Consider the following 17,012-nt stretch of genomic DNA (forward strand, 5'->3'; position numbering starts at 1 on the left):
CAAGGAAGAAGTCTCTAGTGCTTTATTTTTGCTATAGTAGACAGAAAATCCTACCAAACTGAAGAAGCGTGGGAAAACCCAGACAGATAAACCCCCAAGAGCCAAGGTGGGTCTGTTCTGTGTCTCTTTGAACGACAGCTCCAACTCTCTAAACTACGCAGGCGTTTTCCCCCCTGGAAGGGGCCCCCTCCTGCTCACCATCAGTACCCATGACACGGAGCTTCCTAAACTAGAAAAACAACAACTGTATCACACATTTGCATTATTCATTCATCAAGGCCATGGAGGTCACCTATTTTCAAGGGGAGGGAGGGGAGCACCTTCTCCCACACCAAAGGCCACCTTTGGCCTCCATGTGGCAGGCCAGGACAAACAGGTGGGTGGGGCCACAGCCAGAAATGGAAATGGATTTGGTGGAATTTGTTTAATTAAAATACATCATCACTGTATTTTGAAGATTCCCCCCCTTATTATCCCTTTAAATACTGTGAATCAATTACAATTACAAGTTCTGGAGGGGCCTCAGGGGGTCCAAGGCTGTGACATCTCAGTTCATTCACCCTGCACTAGAGCATCAAATGTGTCTGTGGGGAATGGGGGGAGCTGGATAGACCCAGCCTCTCCTCCTGCCCTCCCAGGATCCAGCACAAATACTCAATTTCCCTTCCGAGCAAGCCATAATGCTACTGGTCCTCCAGCGTCTTTGCAAGGCGGGACTACGTCCAAGTCAGTTTGTTGAGTTTAAACTTCAAAGTCTTGCACAAATCCGTAGAATTCCTAACTAGCTTAAGCGTGCTATATAGGTTAAGTCCAGACATTTTTCCAATTCAACGGGGTGGCAGAGGAGAGAAAGACAACTGTCTGCCTTGAAGCCTGAGTAAATCCCAATTCCTCCATGTATTCCTTCAAGAAAAAAAAATCCAATTCCAATCAGCCGGAAGGCTTAATAACTCCGTGCTCGGCTCACGTGCCATGGGTTACTAAATATCCCTCTGATCTATTTAATCAGCGTTCAAACACTGTGTGTGTCTGTGGAAAGGATTTTTGCCAGGAAAGGCATCTTCTGGACTTCTACACAAACATCGCCAAGCTCAACAAAAGCGATCGTGGCGGCTACTACCGAGCACCTCAAGTTCGTGAAAAAGCCCTTAATTAAATTTGCACGGCTTGAACGTATCCCAGCTTGCAAGAGGCACTTAATCAAAGTCACTCACAGCCCCACTGCTGTTCAATAAAGGAGAGGCCCCATGAGCTTCTGATGTCAAAGAAATGGCAACTTCAAGCAGGCCCATACTGCTGTGGTCTATTTTTCATCTGATACATCGGTTTTTTGGTTATACGCACAGACACACAGACACACACACACACAGACAACCTGCTCGAAGAAGCCATGTTGTTCATAAGCAATTGCGGTTGCCGTCTCTGGAAATTTACAACGTTTCTGCCACAGTCCAGCCCACATGTCTTCCTCTTGCAGCAAGCAATACAGCTCGGCCAGCGAGTCCAGGATTTCCTAGGAGGGAGGGAAAAGCCCAAAGACTAATAGGTACTGCTTTACAATTAAGCTTGTCAACCAATCGAGGTAGACCAGGTCAAGAAACAGACACCACCAGGATTCCAGGAGTGCTACTTTATTGTAGGAGGGTGTAACGACAGAATCTTGGAAGCCTGCCAGAGGTTTTCTTTGCCCTATCTTATACCCGACAAAATCAAGAAAGGACTATTTTGAGTTCCTTTCTTGCACTCCCCACTTTCTCAGGACCCAGTTGCTGTTTCTCCTCCTTTAACCCATCCATCCATCCATCCATCCTTCCTCCCTCCCTCCCTTCCTTCTCCAAGGTCCTTTACAAAGCTCAAACACCCAGACGTAAGATTGCATGGCAGCATTACGATATTTATTTATTTAACGGGATTTAATGGCTACTCCAACTGCAAATGACTTGAAGTGGCACACAGGTAGTCCTTGTTTAGTGACTGTCTCGTGCAGCGGCCACTTGCAGTTACGACGGTGATGAAAACCCTATGGTGATCCGCTTGACGACTGCTGCAAAAAAGGTCGTAAAATTGGGACCGGTTCACTTAATGACCGCTTCGCTTAGCAACTGAACGTCCAGGCCCGATTGTGGTCATTCGGCAAGGACTTCCTGTGCACAACTGTGTGCTTGTCCAGCCAGGGTCTGTAACAAAGATGTTCTCTTCTCACCTTCCAAACTGGGCATTTTGAATTCAAGGTGGTTCCCGTCCTAAACATTGTATAGACCCATTTGCTTCACATCTGTCACCTACCCAGGTTTATTGCACTTGCTGGGACTTTTCTGCCTCTCCGTACACACACACACACACACGCACACACACGTGTATATTTGTTTCGGGATACAAATCCCAAATTTGCGTTGTACCTGTTGGGGCGGAGTGATGCTCTCCTGCTCGTAAAATTCCGTGGTCTGCTTTGGTTTTATCTGCAGACTGAGGCCTTTCTCAAAGGCCTGGTGTTCCAGCATCAGGGTTGAGCGGAACCAGAGGTTGTGAGTTTTCCCCAGGTACTTCAGCACGCAGGGCCTGATCGGGATGGGGGGCACGCACTGCGACATGGCTTCCACAAAACAGTTCAGCGCGCTCGGCTGGCAGTCGCGCTGGACCTGGTGGCTTCCGCTGCACAAGAAAGGACTTATTTCACCGGCGAGAGCCTAAAAGGGAAACCAGCCACGATTGCATTATTCAGGGAACTCCAAGCGCCAAGCTGGCATCGTGAACAGGTTTGCCGGTAATGCTCTCAACAGGGGCATTGCCAAAAACCGTTCTTTCAGGATTAGAAACACGAATCTCAGTGGAACTGAAATTGCCATTGTATCCCTCCCGGGGAAGCAATAAAGCTCTGACACTTCTTTTCTCAAGAGGAACAGTGCTAAAATGAAGAACAGAGTCTCCTATTCCCCAACGCCCAGACGGCAGCTATGACAACTGAATGCCAGGCATGAAACATCGCCTATTTTCTTTTAGCTACCTGTGCCAGGTCATCTAGATTCAGCAGCTGATCTAACATCATCAGTGAAGAACACTTTCCCTGTCTGCCCTAACAGGTTGTGTAGATCTGGCGACATACAAGTCTGATCAATTGATCAATAAACAAACGAACATGTGGTTTCTTTCCAGCAAATCTAAGCATCCTCCTTTCCCTAGGCTGGAACGATTTCCTGATCTTGGAAAAGGGCCTTTTTTCCCTTGCAAACTGCAACTCCAGGCAGGAAGGATGGCGAAAGAGAAAGAAAGAGAGTGAGAGAGAACCAAAATATTTCACCAGTTTTGCATCACTGCTTATTTTCAAAATGACACTCACATGCTGCTGTCTGTCTGAAAGAATTTTCCACAATCTGGAAAACAGCTGGATCCACGTTTTCTCAGCCAAGGGGGTGGAAATGTGACAAAGCTGTACGAAGGCACTTAGCAGGGCTCCAGTCTGGAACAAAACTGCTAGTTAGGCTTATTAAATGATGAAGAAGGTGAAGCCACTTTACTTCCCGCCGCCACCCCCAGAAAGAACGAATGAGAGAGAAGCCTTCCCTAAGCCACCACCTGAAGGTCACACATCTGGGGAGGGTTGAGCTAGGAAAGGCTGCTAGAAACCAGCAACACAGAGATCTCATCTTTACCCAGCAGACCAACTATGGGACAGCTGTAACAACGTGCTAGGAAACGTTGTTTTAATCCATTATTGGAAACCCCCCAGAGTCCCCCCATGGGAGGAGATGGGCAAGGACAAATTAAACAAACAAACAAACATACATACATACATCCTAATGAGTGGCCTGCAACGCACCTACTCTTACACCAAAAGGGATTTTAGGAGCATGCGCACCGCAGAAAAGACTCTTCAAGCGGTTTTGTGAAATGCAAGGGCAGCATCGACTCGCTCACCTTCACCTCGCGCAGAGAGTCCAGGAATTTATCGTGCCGGTTGGTTAACATGTGCAGCTGGTTACCAATGTCCTTTTCAGAGAGCTCTTTGGTCTTGGGTGTGCTTGTCTGATCTCCGGGAGCCAGCTCGATGTCTATCTCGACATCCTATTTTATTTACAAAGGGGAGAAGATAAGAGTTTCGCAATGACGCACGTCAAGGTACCTAAAACGCAGAGATCTCTACACGAAAGCCGGTAAGGTCTACATGGGCGTTTCCCTGCAGTATAGCAAGCCAAATATCTGAAAGGGGGAGATCTCACGAGTCTGCCACACAGTAGAGGACCTCTGGTTCAACACAGGCGGGTGGGAAAAAGGAAGAATCACTTCCACCAATTCCACTAGAGCACGTAGACTTCAACTCCCATAATTCCCCAGCCAACATGGCAGGAGGGAGACAGTTTGGGAAAAGCTGGTGTACTATAACACTGGGGTGGGTGGGGGTGGGCGTGTGTGAAATAAAACGTTACCTCTTCTTTCGATTCACTGTTTTCTCTCTCACGAGGTTCTTGCTTGACGTGCGTCACCATGGCAAAGGCCGCCCGGTCGTGGCTATCAGCCAAGTTAATAACATTTGTGATGGAGGGAAGTGTGGCTCCTTGACAGCTTGTCCCAATTATTGTGTTTCTTTCACAGACCGCCAGCAGGAGCTAAAGGGGATCGAAGAGAGAGGCTGCAGACATGACTAACAATTTTTGCCTGAGGGTTATGGTTCCTACTGTCGTCAACTAAAGCTGAACGAAGGTGTCCTGGGTATGCCACCTTGAATTCCTGGAAGGCCAGATTTACATTTAACAAAAAAACCTAAACTCCCGTTGCTAATGGCCTTGTGCAGATGTGCAAATGAACATCTGTTCGACACGGGTGGGAATATGTGGGACCAGGCTACAGTGTCCCTCCTTCATCAGACACAAATCAGTTCTTCTCTTGCTTTAGCATAGCCTTTCCCCAATCTGATGCTCTCCAGATGTAATTGATGCCCCAGGATCCCCTAGCCAGCAGACTTAAGGACTCATGGAGGGGTTACCAGAGCAAATGCAGAATCCATGACTGGAAAATTCCAGTGGGTCCCCAACAGGAAGTGGTCCCAAAACAGGAAGACATCAAGTTAGGGACACCCAGCTGCCCAGGTCAACGCTGGGAACAAACTCAGAACTTAGGTGTTCCACCTTTACGTTACTTCTCCTCCTATCCCTGCAAAAGGTGACGCAAAGCACTGGCTTCCATTGTTCAACTCAACCGGCCTCACCGCCGTAACTGAATTCAGAGAACTCCGGTTCGATGTGGTATAACTAGTGAGCAAGTCAGAATTTGTCGTTTTCTGAGTTCAGATGGAGGGGCGACTCCTTTTATTTTAAAACAGGAAATTGTTATGTCAGTGCTCTCCCAGCTACAGAAGGAAGAAGAAAGGAAGAGGGAACTTATCAGCCCTTCAAGGCAGACCAGACTAGGAAATCCAAGTCGTGCAGGCCAATATTACTTTTATTATAAAGATATAGCAACAGAATCCTGCAAGTCTGAATGCACTTCCGGCTTCCCTCCCTTTATCTTCATGAGAACTCGGGAGGTCTCCTCTGAGATGTTTTCTCGGGTTACAGTTCTGCCCCAGACACAGTCCTCTTTTATCTAACCGTTGTCTTGGTTGATCTTCCTCCTGTCCTCAAGGCCCTTCCATCTTCCCACTACAGAATTCCAAGCTGTGAATAGTGTATCACAGATTGGCACAAATCCCGTGGCAAGTTCCCTTATATGAGAGCTGGGGACCACATTTCAATTGTTATGGCTTCCCAGAAGCTGCAGCGCATGAACAGTGATGTCACTACATCACTGGAATAGGTGGGGGCATAATTTTCAGATTTCCTTTTTTTTGTGTGCGTTGGTTTGAGGGGTTTTAAGAACTGAAATGGATGTCTTAAGACTTGTCCCTTATAATGCTCCAAAATCAGGGAAAACCAGCCAAATTTGGCAGTGGGAAGATTAATGGAAGAGTGAAATGGACTCTATAAATAAGGCTTAAGGCACCCATTTGGCTCTTTAAAAATCCGTTAAGACCAAAAAAAAAAAAGCTGAAAACTACTCCAGACTGCTCTGGATCCCCAAAATGAGTGTGGGGAGCTGCAAGCATCCCACAGATCGCCTCTCCTCTATTAGCCAATATGGTCAGGATGTCAGAATAAGCACTCCCCACATACATTTTATGACCTAAATTGTAGTTTTCAAAAAGTCAACTGGAATGAAGGATTGCAAAAAGGGGAGTTCTTTTGCAGATCTCATTCAACCCACTTTGAGATTATGGACACTGATTATTCTGCACAAAGAGGGGACAGCTTGCCTCCCCGCTCCCCAGGATCCATAACAGTCCCCAGCCTTATGCTGACATCCCAAAAGAAAACACTGAAAACCCAATTATTTTCCCAGGCATTAGGGTAGGGTGGCTGGTGAGAGTAAGGTTTTGTGCTGCTTCGTATGATTTTTCTTTGTCTAGATGCACATCACTGGTTCTTTTATTTTATTATTCTGGCTTTTTATAATGTAAAGCGCCTCGAGTCACTAGGAGTTGGGCATCCTTTAAATCTATGCGTGTATGTCAATAAATAAATGTGACTGTTCCTCCATTTGATTTGCTTGCTTCGTGCTTCGAGGAATTGTTCAGCATTCACCCAGCAAGACTGTAAGGTATGTGTTACAATCCCATTACTTTATCATCAGACACGGCTGCTCTGCATTCTTCCTTTAAGCTTCTACCTTATTAATCTGATTTATCCTGCACTGTTTGACACAGATGCAGGGGGTTACCAGCAAAGGCATAAGAGGTGGAAGACTGTCAACTATTGCAAAAGAAATTGCAAAAGAACAAGAGAAATCCTGCATGCATCTCAGTGGCACCCAAAATTCTGGGTTTCTTTATGAACCTTCACTGAGAACCATCTTCGCTGTTCTATTTTACTACATGCATCCAGTACATGATGAGCTCAAAGCACTTCTGGATTGGCAGGTAAAATGGGATTTCCGGGTATCTTTCCCCCATGGGGGGTTGTTTTTGTAACTTGGTCCTGGTAGAAAGGAGGGATGGTACATAGTCTAAGTCATTGTTTCTCAACCTTAGCAACTTTAAGATGTGTGGACTTCAACTCCCAGAATTCCCCAGCCAGCCAGGCTGCCTGGGGAATTCTGGGAGTTGAAGTCCACACATCTTAAAGTTGCTGAAGTTGAGAAACACTGGTCTAAGTGACTGGCCGTAAATATGCTGGGTTATTTAATTTGTATAGGTTATCCTCTCAAGGTGGTTTCTGATAACTACTTGGTTATCATCTCCTTGGAATATGGAAAAATATTACACCCCCAGGCTTTCTTCTCCCCCTTTTCAAATGCCTTCTTCCTCCTCATCCAAGTCCCAGCACAACTCTTTCTTCTTTAATCGTTACAGACCACAGCTCAGTCTGTGAGAAATGCTTCAACCATCCAGCTATCCACCTTTCTGCATTCATCCTGGACCCTCCACTGTTTGTGAGCACGCAAAAAAAGCCATTTTCCTTGCTTCCCCGCTCCATTTAAATAACGTCTTTCTGCAAAACGTGGAGTTCTCCCAAGAATTCAGGCCCCTCCCTCCCATTCAGGGCTCTCGCGCGCCTCACCAGTCCAAGACCTTCGGCAGGATGACAGCGATTTCTGCCTTTTCGCTGTGCGAAGGTACACAGATCGCTGTCTCGGAATTTAATCACTGGGGCGCTTCAAGCAGCAGAGACGGTCGTGGAATGTCAAAAGCGAACAGAAATGAAATGCTGCTGCTAAGTTTCACGTGGCAGATCAGTCGTATTTTTTACAATTGAAAAAGGTGGCAAAAAGAAGTTTATTCGGGATTCCGCTGGTGTCCGTTTAAGAAAGAAAAGGCATCTGGTGGCTGCTGTGATGGGATTTTTTTCTACACGGAAGGACCCCAAGGAAATGCCGTTACCTGTGTTTAAGACTTGTTATTTTTTTAAAAAGAAACGAATAGCAGAGCCGGGGAGGAATTATGCAGCAAGGTTAAAAAGCTCAGCTCTGCGAGGCTTGCGTGCATCCTATTTCTCTGCAAAATGCAAATGAAACTAGAGTTATTCCTTCCCACTTTTCGGGCCCTCCTTTGTAACTGCTGAGAAGCAGTTACTTAATTCCCTTCCAGTGAGCGATCTTGAAAGTCAACCTCAGATGAAAGATGATAGCAGATGATAATAGATGGTAGTAGATGATAGCAGATGAAAACTGTCCTCTAAAGCCTATGAACAGCAACTCACACCTCACATCCCAGTCCAGGGACTCCACGATCACAACCGCACGTCCAAGCATTGTCTCTTGGCGTGCATTTCCACTTCTCCATCTGACCTACAGATCTGATAGTCTCCCATCGCAGTATTAACTGACATCTTGTGGAGAGCCGCAGAGACAGCTTTCAGGAAACTTTTTCGCAGAGACAGTTACTGAAACACGTGGTAAGCCTTGGAAATGAAGAAAACATTAAGAAGCTCAGACTGATTATGTCTTAACTCCATGGGGTATAAGAGGGAGGGGAGGGAAAATGCAGTCAGGCTTTCAAGATCCTTTTACCAGTACCTCTATCAATAGATTCTTGTGGAGTCGTGTTCCCGACTCGGTCTACCTCCAAGGGCTGACGCAACTGTAAAGAGGCCCTCAACCTCCTAATTTTAAGTGTTGCCAACAAAACCAGAAGGCAAATTAGAACGTACATTGAATCCACGGTGGAAGATGATCTTGTTAAAAAAGACTTGCTTCCAGAGAAGCCACCAAGACCCTAACTGGCCATATCCTCACCTCAATGCACTGCTTGATCCAAAAATGGTTCCCCATCGCTTCCCAGTTTTGAGAACAGGTTATGTACAGCAGTCGCTCGTAGACCCGGCGCTTCATGGAGTTGTCAAACACCTCAAAAAATTTAGCCCTGATGAGAGGCTGGGTGCATCGGAGGCCAGAGAGAAAGGCTGGTTCGAGTTTAGCGGTGAGCTCGCTACCTGAAAGATTTTCATCCCTAGGAAGGAGGAGGAACCCAAATTACTGCTGGTAAGAAAGGTATAGAAATGACTAGATGAGAGACACGGGAAAAGTTCACCTGCAGGAGTTAGTTAACAAGGAAGCTCTTGTTAGACATTTCTAACAAAACTGAGTAATAAAGCTACGCAGAGATCTGAATTCCAAGGGCAAGCTATGACTTGCAGCCTAGTCCCTGCCAGAAACAGGGACTAAACCAAGCCCTGCGTTTCACCAAATCAGGTTGAAAAAGATGCAGCAGGTTTAAGATGGTCCGAAACACATGCTACGCGCATGTTCCAAGTCACATCCAGGTGACTGCGTAGACCAACATCAAAACCCACAACATATTCCTAGAGAAAACGCTGCTTGAAAATTGGCACGTATTTTAAGAACAGGAGAAGACACGTGGGACGTTTCAGAATGCCTTGGAAACTTTAGAAAGTGGGTGCCACCTCCTAAATACAGCAGTGGGTTAGATTAGGGATGGGTAACGTGCACACTCTGAATCCCTTTCTTGAGATGCACCAAGCTGTCCAGGGAAGGCTGGTGGTAGCCAGACTACTGAGGAAGTCCAGTCATGCTCCAGTGCAATGCAAAGAAATCAATTCAGTCAATTACAAAACTCTCTTGAATTTTCTATCTTGAAACTTTAAAAAATGCTTTTTAACTCTTACAGGGGGATATCTTTTCCTCAGAAGAACTGACAGAGATTGACTAAGAATTTGAGGAGCATGAACAGTAACTGAAACCCCGGAGAACGAGAAATTGATCGTCCCCATCCCCACAGCTTTCCCAAATCCCTAGATTGACTTTAAAAGATGAATGGTGAATTCTTAAGGTCATAGATGGCACAAATTATGAACTGAGATGCTGAACCAGGTGATTAATTGCTATAATTTACCTATAGACATAGTTAACAAGGTCCAAGAACTGAGCGTTTAATTCAAGGTCCTCTGGAAAACGTTTTTCAATGTAGGTCATCATTTTTACCAGCAAAATGGACTTCTCTCGGGGCGTTGGGATCTGTTTAGGAAAAAAGAAAAGAGTGTTTTGTTTTATTTGTTTTTCAAATTTCCATCACCACCCATCTCCCCCAAAAAAGGGACTCTGGGCAGTTTACAATCAAAATTAAAACACATAAATTACAATATAAATACTCTATAAAACAAAATAAAAATACAGTAGGAAATATAAAATCCAGCAGCGTAGATCTTGTTTGTTGGGGAGAGATCTATAATAGCCACCCCCAAGATGAGCTGGTGCCCCTCCCACCCCAGGCGAGGCGGCAGAACCAGGTTTTTAGGTTCTTCCCGAAGTCCGGGAGCAAAGGGGCCTGCCTCATCTCCGGGGGCAGAATATTCCAGAGGGCGGGTGCCGCTGCAGAGAAGGCCCGCCTCCTGGACCCCGCCAGGTGGAATTCCTTTACCGGCGGGGTTCGTAGCATGCCCTCTCTGCATGACCGGGTGGGGCGGGTCGATGTTATGGGGGTGAGGCAGTCCCTCAGGTGTTCATTTTTCCCTAGCCATCCCTAAGATGGCAGAGGAATAGCTGTCCGTAAACACAGCCCACTTCTGAAATAGCCTCATAGCAGAATATACGCAGTAATGCTTGAGTGTCACCACCCCAAAATTCTAAGGACAAAATACAGTGATTTCATCACCAATCATACACTGTATCACTATTAAACGTATCAACATAGTACGAACATGACTTTCAGAAGGTCACAACGTCCCACCCTTGGTCCTGCCTTTCTTCTCAAATAACTATTCTTCCTAGTAGACAAAGTATGTAATGTGGAGTCCTTGGTGCTCCCTGAGCTTGGTTGTTGGCTTGCAGAGGTTTCATTACCTGACTAGGGAACGTCATCAGTGCCTGATGATTGAGCACTGATGATGTTTCCTAGCCTGGATGATGTTTCCTAGTCAGGTTTCCTAGTCAAACCCATAATTCAAAGGAAACATAGCAAGGTTCAATTCAATTCGTTTCAATTCAACTCCTAGCACTTTCATCCCCTTATTTCATCATCAACATCCATGTTTACGCTGCCTTCCTTCCAACGGGCTCAAAGAAACACATGGCATCGCGTCCTGCTCTCCCCTCCATAACCCTCTGAGGTCATTTAAGATGAAAACGTAGCAGTCAAATGGGGAGTTGGTGGAATGGGTGGGAATACAAGCCCACCTCCCCTCTCCCCCCTGCCCCAATCCTGTTAGGTTACCTGGTTAGCTGCCATCGAAGAGCTGTTTTTTACCCACTCTTCCACAATTTTGACCACAGCACGAAGGATTTTGGCATCGTTCGATTTTTCAATGAGCGAGGTCAGAATGGCTTGAATGAAGTTCTTCCTCATTTCCATGCTCATCATAGCTAGGCGGGTTTTCACCAAGTCCAAACTCAGCATAACCAACTCGCTGGTGCCAGCTGCAAATAGAATCAAGGCAGAAACCCAATCGAGTGTGGTTTAATCAATACTGTAGGCCGTGGTTAAGCACACCATGATTCAGTTCCATGCTTAAATCCAGACTGCAGAGCTTAACACGATGGGGAAACAGGACACTTTAGTAGTTCAGGGTCCAGAAGAACTGCAAATAGGGTATTGGGGTTGGGATGTAGCCTACCCACGTTCCTGCATGGATCGTTCCCACCCACACTAAGAGGAAAAAAGAAAGAAAAGAAAAAGCTAAAGTGCAAAAAGAAAAAAGAAAGAAAAAAGGTAGGAGAAAAATAGAAAAGAAAGAAAAAAGATAAAAAGGAGTGGCTTCTGATCTTCTTTACAGCAGTTATAAATGCATTTGTAGATGTACCTCTTTTTCTAAAGTTACATCATGACTCTCTCTTTTTTCTATAATTTATCCTATCTGATCATCAAAACCATAGATCATGAGTCCATTTTTTTCTGTTCTACACAAAAAGTCCCTAAGGGGTTTCCGGTCAGCAATAAACGCAGATATTATCTTTTCTCTAATCAAACAGGTCAGTTTGGCCATCTCAGCAAGTTCTATCATCTTCACCAACCATTCCTCCACTGTAAGTTTTGTCAAATCTATCTTTGTCCGCACAATAATCTCAGTGTGGTTACAGGAGTGAATATTTCTTGATTTGCACAATGTTCTTTTCATCATAGTTCCCCTGAATGAGTTTTCTCAGCTTTCAAGGACAGGCCCAAATTGCACCATGAAAACCAGATCCTTCCACCAAAACCAGCCAAACTCTACATTTTGAGGAGCAAAATTGCTCTGGCAGGACCCTCAGCGTGGCAAGCATGCAGTTGCAACATGGTGACCTACCTGTATTGGCTTCTACTGTTCCTGCTTGCGACTGCTGGTTTAAATGCTCCCTCACCATCTTCTGGAGCGATCTCATGAAGACTGAAATAAGCCTGTCTATATAACTGGGATTGTTGCTGCATGCAGATTTCAGAATCATTAAGGTCCCTAAAAGACATAAACAAAACAGAACCAGGCATTATTGGAAGGTAAGAACAGAACCCATCTGTCACTGTTCTGTTTTGAACCGGCCCAATCAAGTGCTATTCTGAAGGTGGTAAGAAAGGTTAGATTGCTTGCTTTTGAACACCACAGATGTTCAACTCACCAATTGTTCCTTCCAAACAAATGACGTCTCAACGGTGGAGTTTGAACGCAAAACGGAATAGAACTAGGCAGTAATATAGGCTCAAAAAGGGTTCAGTGACTTTATGTAGACTCTTAAAATGTTCTGGGCACAGACTTCAGGTCATTCTATCTGCTCCTCTGTTGCATATTGTCCTCATTTCTATTCTTCCGTCTCCTAAAACAATCTTTTCCAAACCTGAGCATCCCCCAGATATGTGGATTTCACCACTCAGAAGTCCCAGCAATGGTCATTTTGGCAGAGGAATTCTGGGAGACGTTCCCCACATCTGGAAGGCACCCAAATTGGGGGAACTGGTTCTTGTTTCATATTTTACTGGGCTTGTAAACCACTCTAGTCAAAGCTGACTCTGAGCAGTGTATAGCCCAACCTTTGTAAACTGGGTTAAAATACACGACACGCAGCACAATAAAAGAGCAGCAACCACAAGTCATAAAAACAATCCTGCAGAGCAAAACACAGCACTGGGAATCTGATCTGTTCAACAGTCACCAGCCAAAAGGTGCCTGTTGTTATTGGAAGCAGATCACACCATTCCAGTCACCACTGCCTAATGAAATAACCACATTTTAATGGATGTGAGAGACTGAGGAGAGGGTTGGAAAAGAATGGAAGGGAGAGCAGACATAAACTATCAAGAGACAGAAGGAGGGACTATTGGCAGCAATAGCTCTTCCTGGGGGTGGCTGGCACCGTAGAGCCCTCCCTAATGAACGAGATCTTTCGCCACTTGGATTTTGTATCTATTTTATTTTCTATTTATCGGTTGTTTGTACTCTAATTTATGTGCTTCATGGTTTTAATTGTCGATTTTATTGTAAACTGCCCAGAGTCCCCCTTTTTGGGGGGAGATGGGCAGTGATAGAAATTTGAAAAATAAATAAATAAAAATAAATAAAATTCTACCGAGGTGGCGAGAAACCTGGGAAGAAGCATTTCAAATCACGCAAAGAGACTCCGCCTTGAATGAACTCACTATAAATGAGGCTAGGGATTTCCAAAATTCTTTCTTTACTCAACACTGCCATTAAAGGCCTCTGTGTAGGTCTTGCTTCCTTGATCTTGCCAAGCTGAGTGGAGCTTGGCGATGGACTTCCTAAAAACCAGGAGGATTTTGCTGCCCAACCCAACTCAACTGCTCTTAATGGATCCAAACCATCCTTGCCATGCCAAAACCAATTCTGCATCCTCCCTCCTCCAACTAGAGAGCTGGGACTCATCTCAACTTCTCTCATCCATTCTAACTTGCCATCCAGCATAGGAAACCAAAGATCCAATCTCGTCAAACTCCTGTTCTGAGCATTCAATCATTATAAGACCTCATCCAAGCTATAAACACCATCTGCACCTGCAGGAAAAAGCAGATGACAAATCCCAAACCAGGGCTGCCTTCAGCAGACCAAACATTCATCTCTGTTCAAGACAGGGTCCTGAATCTGATATATGATGGGGTTCTACCAAATCTAAACCAGCAGACTTCTGTTTACAAACACACTCCCACCTTCAAACCTTTGGCGCATCAACTGCATCCATACGGTCCCATAATCTCTGATATGCTTGCATCAGGGAATTCTACAGAAATTCCACCCAAATAATTTAGACATTCCATTATGAGTAACCAAGAAGAAGACTTCTCCTAGTGGTCCCTGCTTTTGTCTTCCTCATCATAAAAGATGCTTGATATTTTGCATCTTTGAGAGACTTCATTTACTTACTTCCTTTCACAAGGGGGCCTAGGGAACAACATCTTCAAAAAGGTTGTGTATTAGCTCTGGTCTGGGGGTGGGGATCCCCACCCCCAGTCCAGAGCTAATACACAACCTTTTTGAAGATGAATGTTGGGGGAGAGAAACCCAATAACAGCAGGTTGTATAACCTTGATGTGTTCTGGACAAATGATAAGTATCTTTCTTGGTTAGTCTATCCTACAGCACAACTGACACCTGACAAATAGGCAATTCCCAAATGAAATGACCTCTGTCTGCACAGATCACAGGCTTGGATACTGAAGGACATTTGCCATCTAAAGCAGCCAGTGCACCAAGTCGCCGCAATTTCAGACCCGCGTTATTGACAGAAGCAATTCTACAGCAAGCTTAAGATGGCCCCAACTTGCCAGGAGGTTTAATCATCTCAGCCCATCCGTGCTACTGGTTAGATGGCTTTGATGGGATCCAAAGAGAAGCCTGCCTGCCCCTCGTTTAATCAAAAGTTAGTATGGGAGTGGAAGAGGAGAGAGCTTCTGAGCGATTCGCAGGATGAAGTGAATACATCTGGAAGCTGTTTCTGAAACGAGGCCCTACCATCAGCAAGGAAAGAACAAAAAGCTTCTGATGGTTATCAGCAACACATAGGAAAAGCAGAGGGCGTCCTTAAACAAGAGCCCAACAGCAATGGGCCCACGGGGAAATAAAAGCAACAGCTGAAGTTTGAGCGACTTGTTTAATCCCAGAATGCGAATGTTAGCATTCCCTGACTTTGTAGTTCTAGCCCCTGTGCAGCAAATCTTTCATTGCTTCGCCCGCTCAGTTCATTTTCCCTTTTTGGAGCTGCCACCCCAAACGTAATATTCCCCTTCCAGCCTTAACTCCATTTTCTTAACCATCCTGCAGTGATTTCAGATTCACCCCACCCTATCCCAGTCTCTCCTTCTCCTTCTCTCAGTCCACATTATGGTCATAGACCAGCATATTATTTCTCCTTCCCCTTCCCCTTCCCACCATTGTTTTACTCCTGTGGGCTCTTGCATAGCATCGCAATGACTCAACCAATGGCAACTAGCTCTGCAGAAGTATGATCCCACCACCTTTTTTAACTAACGTTAAGCATCAAAGACCCTCAAGAGAAGATCAGCCAATCATTCCAGAGATTTCACCACCCCCTTGATAGAGACCTCACTATCACCAACTTCTGCAGGCACCTTATAATGTGACTTGTCAGCAGCGTTATGTTCCAACCAATCTAAAGACAGCCTCAAATAAGACACAGTTAGCTTTACCCTTCTCAATTGCCATCAGGCGCAATCAAGGCAACACCAAGGTCTTCCAACGCAGACCATCATCTTGACATGCATACCATGCTTTTTGTGAACCCACATCATCGGCTCTATGGAAGCCTAACCAAGTCGTCTTAGTCTATTATTAATGCTCAGCAAAAGGAAAAAGGAAAAAACAACGGAAAGTTGCCTTCTTAGTTCTCAAAATATTAAAATAAATGGACCGGGCAATTTTTTACTGACTACGTGGTCAGTCATAACAATGCAATACATCAAACTGCTTACCAAAAAGCTGAGAAGGGTTAGCACTAGCAGCTTTTTCATAGTTGGTAAGTCCTTCATAAATAACCTTCCCAACAGCAGCATAGAGACATTCCAGTTCCTCGTATTTGGACGCAACACTTGAAGTGCCTACACAGGAGCGGACAAGAAACAAAACAAGGTAAGATTCACATGTTGAATGGGATTCTTTGACTTTTAGCAAGCAGAATGTATACAGGTAGTCCTCGACTTACAATCGTTCATTTAGCCACCGTTCGAAGATATGACGGCTCTGGAAAAAGTGACTTGAGACCAGTCCTCGCACTTATGACCACTGCAGCATCCCCAGAGTCACATGATCAAAATTCGGGCATTTGGCAACTGGCATGTATTTATGAGGGTTGCCACATCCTGGGGTTACCCGACTGCCATTTACGACCTTCCCAAGGGGCTTCCAACAAGCAAAGTCAATGGGGGAAGCCAGATTCGCTTAACCATGTAATTCACTTAATGACCATGGTAATTCACTTAACAACCATGGCAAATAAAGTCATAAAATCGGGTGCAACTCACTTAATAGCCACATCGCTTAGCAACAGGCATTCCGGTCCCAACTGTGGTCATAAGTCAAGGAGTACCTGTATTTTCAAAAGGAGGCAGGGGATACCATACAAATCAAATCAAATCAAATCAAGCTTTGTTACAGCCACAGACCATCAAAGGAAGGATTGACAATCATTGGCTTGTTCCTCATTCCTAGCAAGCTTTGGGAAAGCACCAGGGTATGTGAGGGAGGTGGGGGAGAATGCAACCCACTTTTTAAAGATTTTTTTGCAATCCCCCCCAGACTGGATGGGACCAGAAACTCTACCAGCTCTTTTGAATTTTGTACAGTTTGCATAAAAGGCGTTCAAAAACAAAGCAAATGCCTTAAGGCTTGCAGAGAGTAAGGGCGCCAATTTGAGAACTGGAGAGGGCCTTGTCTGAGATGTTTACTCGGGTTACATTTCTGCCCCGGACTCAGTCCTCTTTTATCTGACCGCTGTCTTGGTAGCAGCTCTTCCTCCTGTCCCTCAAGGCCGTTCCCTTTACCCTCTACAAGGAGCCGTGTCTCTGCTCTGCATTCTCCACTTGAAAGGGAAAC

General features: G+C 45.2%; 1 protein-coding gene across 1 annotated transcript in view; it reads right to left on the minus strand.

Annotated features, from left to right (window-relative positions):
• Positions 1–17,012, minus strand: part of TRRAP (transformation/transcription domain associated protein) — a 141,852-nt gene that overhangs the window by 53,089 nt on the left and 71,751 nt on the right. Inside the window, exons 46-55 of the mRNA XM_063314921.1 lie at positions 15,893–16,018; positions 12,267–12,413; positions 11,198–11,400; positions 9,881–10,002; positions 8,764–8,977; positions 4,425–4,604; positions 3,916–4,062; positions 3,338–3,457; positions 2,400–2,687; positions 1,376–1,513 (exon numbers count right to left, since the gene is read on the minus strand). Of these exons, the coding sequence (XP_063170991.1) occupies positions 1,376–1,513; positions 2,400–2,687; positions 3,338–3,457; positions 3,916–4,062; positions 4,425–4,604; positions 8,764–8,977; positions 9,881–10,002; positions 11,198–11,400; positions 12,267–12,413; positions 15,893–16,018 (1,685 nt within the window). The remainder of the gene's footprint in view (positions 1–1,375; positions 1,514–2,399; positions 2,688–3,337; positions 3,458–3,915; positions 4,063–4,424; positions 4,605–8,763; positions 8,978–9,880; positions 10,003–11,197; positions 11,401–12,266; positions 12,414–15,892; positions 16,019–17,012) is intronic.

This window comes from Candoia aspera, chromosome 14, assembly GCF_035149785.1.
Source record: "Candoia aspera isolate rCanAsp1 chromosome 14, rCanAsp1.hap2, whole genome shotgun sequence".
NCBI lineage: Eukaryota > Metazoa > Chordata > Lepidosauria > Squamata > Boidae > Candoia > Candoia aspera.